This window comes from Aplysia californica, unplaced genomic scaffold (assembly GCF_000002075.1).
Source record: "Aplysia californica isolate F4 #8 unplaced genomic scaffold, AplCal3.0 scaffold00375, whole genome shotgun sequence".
Classification (NCBI taxonomy): domain Eukaryota; kingdom Metazoa; phylum Mollusca; class Gastropoda; order Aplysiida; family Aplysiidae; genus Aplysia; species Aplysia californica.
The window spans coordinates 425812-434037 of NW_004797645.1; the positions used below are offsets into that span (position 1 = coordinate 425812).

Sequence of the window (8226 nt, forward strand, 5' to 3'; positions counted from 1 at the left end):
ATATGTATATTATATTGGTCTCTATTTGTATGTGTGTGTGTCTTTGTGAGTGTGTGTATGCGTCTCTCTATCTTTCTGTATCTCTATCTTTCTCTCACCGTCTGTGAGTTTATGTGTGTATATGTGTGTATGTATGTAAGTATGTTTGTATGTAAGTATGTATGTATGTATGTATGTGTGTGTTTATGTGTTTCTATGTGTATATCTGTGGGTGTGTGTGTGTAAGTGTGTGCGCGTGTGTGTGTTAATGTGTCTTTGAGTCAAACAGGAGCACTTAAGCCCCTAATTATCAGTGAAATCTTCCACTGGCGCCACACGGCGAAAAAGTCCAACTTAAACGTTAGAAATGTATCAAATAGAGCTCTCGCAGAAATAGAAACTAGCGGGGAGGAATAAACATAATATAAAGATTAATGTTAATCAAAGTATTCTGCATGTAACTGAAACACTATGGTGTGGTGTTGTGTGGTGCGGTGTGGTGTGGTGTGGTGTGGTGTGGTGTGGTGTGGTGTGGTGTGGTATAGTATGGTGTGGTATAGTATGGTGTGGTGTGGTGGTTTGTAGTGTGGTGTTTTGTGGTGTGGTGTGGTATGGTGTGGTGTGGTGGTTTGTGGTGTGGTGTGGTGTGGTACAGTGTGGTATGGTGTGGTGTGGTGTGGTGTGGTGTGGTGTGGTACAGTGTGGTATGGTGTGGTGTGGTGTGGTGTGGTATGTGTCGTGTGGTGTGGTGTGGTGTGATGTGGTGTGGGTTTGCGGTGTGGTATTGTACGCTACGGTATGGTACGATACGGTATGGTATGGTATGGTATGGTATGGTATGGTATGGTATGGTATGGTATGGTATGGTATGGTATGGTATGGTATGGTATGGGTTTAACGTCTGTTCAACAATGTAAAGTTTCCTATGAATACAAGACAAGTTCTCCGATTTAACGACCTATTGCTACAGGCATGAACAAAGCCTATGTTGAGGATTTAAACCATATCCATCAGTATCAAGGTCCAGCGTATTACTAAGTACTCTAAGGTACACACGTATGTAAGCGCGTTCATATACTCTGTCACATTTTAAGTATACACATTTTGAAGCTCAATAAAACAAAATCTATGGTACCAATTACTTTCAAATTTACACACTGATTACGTGATATACCTGTCGCTGGTGAGCTTTTTCAGATTTCTGAACGCGTGAGTGGTTTTGTATCTGCATGCGTATTACATGTTTCGTGTTTTTTTAGAATTATTCATGATACGGCAATTATTTGTTTAAAAAAGAAACACACATCAAAGCTTTGTCATTTTTGTAACAATTCGCCAGTGATAAAACTTGTTTTGTCTCCGTTTCATGATGTCACGCCCTACGAGAAAATGTGCGAAATCAGCTTGTTGGAATGATCCGCGAAGGTGCCTCAGTATCCACTGCTGCGAGACATTTTAATGTAACACGAAGAACTGTGTACACAACAATGGATCGCGAGAAAACAACAAAATCAGGAAAGGATCGACACCGCCAACGAGGGAGAAGAACTCAAAGAGAGGATCTTTTTATACGCCTGTCGCATCTACGGAATCGTTTCAAAACGGCAAGACTAACCAGAAATGAGTTGAGCAATATGCGACAACCCCAGCCTCAGACACTTCCTCAACTTGAGAGAGCATCGCATGAAGAGTGGAATAACATCCCTCAACAGGCAGTGCAGCAATTGGTTGATCCAAGGAGACAACGATGTCAAGCCGTCGTCAACGCTACTGATCGTGTTACTTTTGTAAACCACCCCCACACTCTTGTATGTCATGAATAAACCTGTTGTGTTAACATTGCACATTGTTGTTGCTTTTTTCGTATTTAAAATTGATTGAATTAGTATTCCTGAAATTCTAAAGAATATCGACTCATTGTGAAACTAGCTATTTTCATTTTAGCACAGTGTATACTTATAAATGTGACAGAGTATATGACCTCATACAGTTTCCGAGCGCTGTAAAACTCTTACTAAACTTAACTAAACAAGTATGTAATAGACAAAATATTACAAAGTTCAACTAAAAATGTTTAGAAATGGAGTCATCGAAAGAATAAGGCATTAAATCATTGTTTGGATGACTGACTTTGTGGACGGTAAATATAAAACGGAGAAAGATTATTATGGAAAAACTTTACGATCCTGTAAAAAAAAAGAGGGGGGGTGGGTCGACTGTTTTTGTTCTTGTTTGTTTGTTTGTATGTTTGTTGTTTTGTTTTGTTTTGTTTTGTTTGCTTTGGTGGGTTTTTTTTTGTTGGTGTGTTGTTGTTGTTGTTATTGTTGTTGTTGTTGTTGTTGTTGTTTTTTTGTTTTTTTTTTGGGGGGGGGGGGGCACAGAAAGACTGAAAGGAAGTCAGTGAACAACCATGCGAAGGGAAAAAAAGAAATATCAAATGCCCAAATATAATGGACTGTGGGGTATTTTAGAAAACGAACTGTGATCGTTTCAGCAACAAAAAACTATTTAAAAAAATTTAAAAACTACAACAAAGGTTAGGGCCGAGGGCTCTCGTGGCCTAGAGGTTAAGATGTTGGCCTTTCATTCAAAGGTCCCGGGTTCGAATCCGGGTAGTGACCGAAAAATGTTCTTCTCTAAAGTTGTCTCCTTTCACCTCCTTTCATACTCTCTAGCAATGTTCTGCTTTCGTCTCCTCTTTCTGCCTCCACTCCCTCATCTTCTTTGCCCCGTCCTCTGGGCTCCTGATTCTTTCTACAGCCTTTCTACTGCTACTCCTTGGCTTCTTCTTACTGCTGTCTTTCAGCCACACCCCTGATCTTCTGGTAGGAAAGATGTACACCTAACCTTCTCGGACAAGGGCGAAAGATCTCGGAGGGCCCGTGTTCAAGTTGCGCACGTTAAAGATCCCTTGGTGGTCTAAAATCGATCAGAGTAGGCATCGGCCGCCACCCGGGCAAAATTCAAAATTTCCTACCAACTGAAAAAGTTTAATGTGTCAAGCGCGCTCATATTACCTTAGGCAGTTGCGAGCGCCGTAAAACACTTAAAAAAACAAAACAAGAGGTTGGAGCGTTCGAGGCTCTAGCTATTTCCTACGTTGTGTCCTTGGGAGAGGCACTTTACCCCTTATTGCCCTATATATAGGGCTTGGTTCTATCGGAGACGGACGTTACATTCGAAGGTCCTGCCTTTTACATTACCTTATAGTGTTGGAGTGAGTGTTTAACGTGTACAACTTCGCACGTTTTCTCAGAATATTCTTGGGAAACGTCATAGGAAAAAGATACTGGACACACCATTTTCTATTTTAGAAAACCCATCTGTTTCGTTCATTGATCTGTTTTCCCTCACGTATAGCCGTGAAGTGAAAAATCATGCAAAACGGTTGATTTATGTTATTTCCAATCAAACAGATAAATCTAGTACTGTTACAGAAACTGAATGTTGTGCCAAGTCAAGTATGACAACACCACGCAGGGGGAAACTATAACAATTATTATGTTCTTTTCAATCAAAACACATACTACTGCTATGGCAAATGAAATAATTTGTGCAGATCCAAGCCCGAAAGAAATGTAGATATTCACTCCTAAAAGCGGCACATTTTTAAAGGATAGACGAATAGAAAGCAAAGTTGTCTTTGTAGTTGGCGTTGATCTTTAAAAAAAAAAAAAGTTAAAGGTTGTACTGCGCATTTTTTCAGTCCCTATAAATGATGGTTACGTAGGTGGTGCATACGTCAGGTTATTGCACGGACTTGAATAAACGTAGTACAGTAAGAAAACAATAAGAAAATGGAACTTCACTAAGATTTGAACACCAGATCCCCTTGACCCGCACTACCAGGTTTGTCATCGACTGTGATTTGTTCGCAAAGGTTTTACATATACGTCTATACCGATGCAATTTATAATAAAATACCACATATTATGAACTGGGAGGCACAACTTTTTGAACGACCCTCGTATATATTGTTTTATTATTTCAGAAGTTTTAATTCTACCAGTGAGTGTGCGCGGCTTGTATGCTTCTTCCTAGGCGTCAGATTTCTAAAAATATTGTAACAAATGGATCAATGAGGTCAAAGAGACCCTTAAAAGGAACAATTATGTCACTATCCAAAGAACGCCACACCTCGCCCACGTCCTACAATTTATTACGGCTTCCCTCGACACCTTGCGGAACAAAAGAACTAAAATACAAAAACAAAACAAAACACAACAAAAACAAAAGAAGAAAAAGAAACACAAAGAAAATAGAAGGTATTATTATTAGGACTTGGGCTGGTTGGCCCTGCCTATCAAGGTCCCCTGGGCCTCAGAATAGTCCTACGTAATCTTATGGGAGGCATCGTGGGGAAATGAGGTTCTCGTCAAAATAATGAGATCAAGGTAATTGGCATTTTTGGCAGGTTTGCAATTTTTATTTTATTTCCCGTTAAAGCACATTTTTTGTGTAGATTTTACTGAAAAATATTGATTAAAGACACAAAAACGTACATTTTCCGTTTCCGAGAACTCTCAGGGTATGGAAGTTACCAAATTTTGGCGGCCATTTTCTCGCTAATTTTACCTTTGAAACCAGACGATCCTGACCTCCTTCAATTGCATGTATTTCGACTTCTATTCAACATAGATGGATCTTTTTTTTCACCAAAAAGAAAGGCAAATAAACATGTTTTAAGATAATACAAATAACCCCAGATGCCCAAAAATTGACGAGCGCCTGATTCCACCACGTCGTGACACATATAATGAGGGAGAGAAGGCTGGAGAAATCAAAATGCACGAAGTGGCACCAAAGAGGTTGACACCCAGACCACGCAGAATAAAACACCGTGACACACACCCAATATAATAGTGACTAAGGTGAATGGGTAGCTAAAGGTCTTGTCAGTTTGCTGGTGTTTTACGCAGTATCTATCCGGAGACGTCTCCGACGGAGATAGACCAATCAAAATGCGTTGTGCGTCTGGAATAAGTAAAAAAAAATTGGGGTTTACAGGGTGGCATGCCCATCTGTTTTAACCGATAATTTGATATTTTGCTTTTAGGTTTCAAATTTTCTTGAAAATAATTGATTCGCGATTGTTTTAGGGGCTATAATATGTGTTATCTGCAGCAAACCATACGCAAGTTTGACCCCCCCCCCTCCCCCCAAAGCGGTGCATGTGTGTGCGGGAGTGCGTCTCCGAATAGTTCCTGGGTGCTCACCGGAGACGTCTTCGAATATCGCCTGCCTTGTTTTACGCGTGCAATCAGCAGTTTCCACTGTGCACTTTCCGGGAAGCCGAGAATGTTTCTGAGTCGTGGTCTAGGGTTTGCCGGGTGATAGTTATATAGCGCATTGAGTAAACTGTAGAGCGTAGATATACGCTATATATACGCATGCAATATTATTATTATTATTGCTGTTAATATTATTATTATTATCATTACTATCATTACTGTTATGATGGTGATTATTTTTATCATTTTTATAATCATTATCATCCTAATCATCATATTATCATCATCATCATCAAAATCCCTACCATCATCATTATAATAATATTATCATTGTTAAATAATGTTATTTTATGCTGTGTTATACTAACTTAATTGCGTGCTGTAAAACAACATTTTTATACTCACTTTTTTTCAGAAGGACTTTCAGACGAGCGAAACCACCATGAACAAAGCACGCAATCCTTTTTCTCTCTATAATAATAATATTATCATTATAAACAGTAGCCACAACCGTTGTTCACACACAAAGATGAAACGTCATAAACTCGCCAACAGCTGACAGATGAAACATTAGAAACGGGCCCGCCAAGACCAGACCAGACTGACGGACAGACAGAAGCGCCGTGCACAATCGACGTCCTGCTCTACTGAGCTGCTCGGCCACTCATCTGTACAGAGTCTAGGGCTGGGCAATGAGTCGCTTCAGAAAAAATCCGGATAATAACGTTTTTTAAAAGAGAGAGATAGAGGAGAAAAGAGAGAGATAGCGAGAGAGGGAGAGAGAAAGAGAGAGAGAGAGATAGAGGGAGAGGGAGAGAGAGAGAGGGAGAGAGAGAGACAGACAGACAGACAGAGAGAGAGAGAGAGAGAGAGAGAGAGAGAGAGAGAGAGAGAGAGAGAGATAGAGTGGAAATGTTTTTCTATCTGTATAGAATTAATGTTTTAATGAATGTTTCTAGTTACTCACGTTTCAACTGTATTTGGACTGTTCATGAATTTATATTGCATTGTATATTTTTAGTGAACACATTTTCAACCTCACTGCGAGACTGTTTTTCTGGTATAAAATTTTACACATATGCATTTATATTATACGTATAATACTTTGTTTTACGTACACATTTGTGTCGATTAATTTTTAAGATGTGATGTCTTTTTCATTGTAATGCGCATTGGGCATCTTTTAGGAAATGGAAATGCGCAGTATAAATGCTATTTATTATTATTTATTTATTATTGTGCACCTCTTCAGCAAATGTGATATGAACCACTTCGGTAGATAAGTTAGAACCACTTCAACTAAATGGGTGCACCCACTTCGGCAAAACGGGTCAGGAAAGAGAGTAAAGAGTCAGATTTCGGAAAAAAATATATCATTGAGCATTATCCGGTTATTCGGATATGTTATCCGGATTTTGCGAATCATCCGTACTGAGGACTGAGGTCTTGGTTCTGCCCTAGCCTCACTTGTTGCGGCGGAATTAGGTAGCGGCTGTTATCACGGGAGATCTTGGAGTACGCTCCCTGCTTGCTCGACACCCTCGGCATTCGGACTGCACAAACGTCGCCAGGTTACGCAACACTAATAATAATAATAATAACAATAATAATAATAATAATAATTACAATAAGAATAATAATATTGATACTACTCCTACTGCTCCTACTACAACAACAACAACTACTACTACTACTACTACTACAACTACTACTACTACTACTACTACTACTACTACTACTACTACTACTACTACTACTAATAGATGGATAGATAGATAGATGGCATTTATTGTAAGCTCTATGCCCTTCACAAACTGTACTATTACCCCAGCAGACCTAAGAGCATTCTGAAACAACCCCAACTTCCTTGGAAGCATACAACGCAAGTAGCCATTTATAGGCGCTAAGGCACAACGATCTAAAGACGAGACAGGTAGAGAAATGAAAAAGTAAGAGCAGCTATCGGCACTGAATCCAGCCGGCGTTACATAGAAAGACAGAGAATAAAATGGTTAGGCCACCTGTTACGTATGTCACCTGACCAGCCAGCCTCGAGAGCCTACAACACCAAGCACTAAGGCTATAACGGAAGAGAAAAGCCACGCAAAAGGTCGATCGAGGGTGTCAATGAAACCGTGAGAAAACATAATATCAAAATTGAAAGAGCTGCAGAGCTGGCCTACCATAGAAAACTGCATCTCCCCTCGACGCTTAACGGCATCAGAGTATGAAAAAGTGGAAAAAGTAAAGTAAAACACTTAACTAACATACTGTCTTTGGCCGTGTACCCATTCCCACCTTGGTGAGGGGAGGAACATTCGTGTAAATTTCCTTTCCCAAGTACGAAACGTCGGGCCTCCGAACCTGCAACCTCACAATTACGAGTCCAGTAGCTTAACCCCAAGGCCACCGACGTCACATAACTAATTATAATAAAGTTACCAAACTTTTCCGTTGACCTCGTAGCCTGTAACGCGAGTAATTATCCGTAGCAGGAATCGGAGGCGAGGGTTCGTTGCTTATTTATTCACCCGGATGTTCCGTATCACCCCCCCCACCCCCTACAACCCAATCCCTTATATATATTATCCTGGTCTCTCTCTATCCGGGACCAACATTTGTTGACTTTGTTTCAGTAATGTTTTACGGCGCTCGCAACTGTAGAAGGTCATATGAGCGCCCAGGGGTGGATGTCAACAGAGAAGTCCAAACGGGGAATCAGGCTTACTCTGCTCACCTCTTTAGTCTCAACAGCACAAAGTCTGCTTCGACTATCAAGCCACCCTGGAAATAGCGGGTCACAAGAGAGTGACAAATATACAGAAGAAGTATAGGAATAATATGCGATAGTAAGGGTGAGTAAAGAAAAAGCAACAGTTCCCCCTATCTTGCTCCGACACAGTATGAGCATGGCATTGATAAATCAGCCCGTTTACAATTCTACTATGCTTCAGAATATATTTATATCCCCCGATTGAGAATGGCCTAAAAACACTTGTCAGCAGCACTGCCTGCG

At 40.3% G+C, this 8226-nt stretch overlaps 1 protein-coding gene across 1 annotated transcript in view; it reads right to left on the minus strand.

Moving 5' to 3' along the window:
- LOC101864471 overlaps nt 1-6758 on the minus strand; it is a gene marked incomplete in the record, with an annotated part of 30449 nt that extends 23691 nt beyond the window's left edge. Inside the window, 1 exon segment of the mRNA XM_035971097.1 lies at nt 6643-6758. Coding sequence (XP_035826990.1) covers nt 6643-6758 — 116 coding nt within the window.
- Between the last annotated feature and the right edge of the window lie 1468 nt (nt 6759-8226).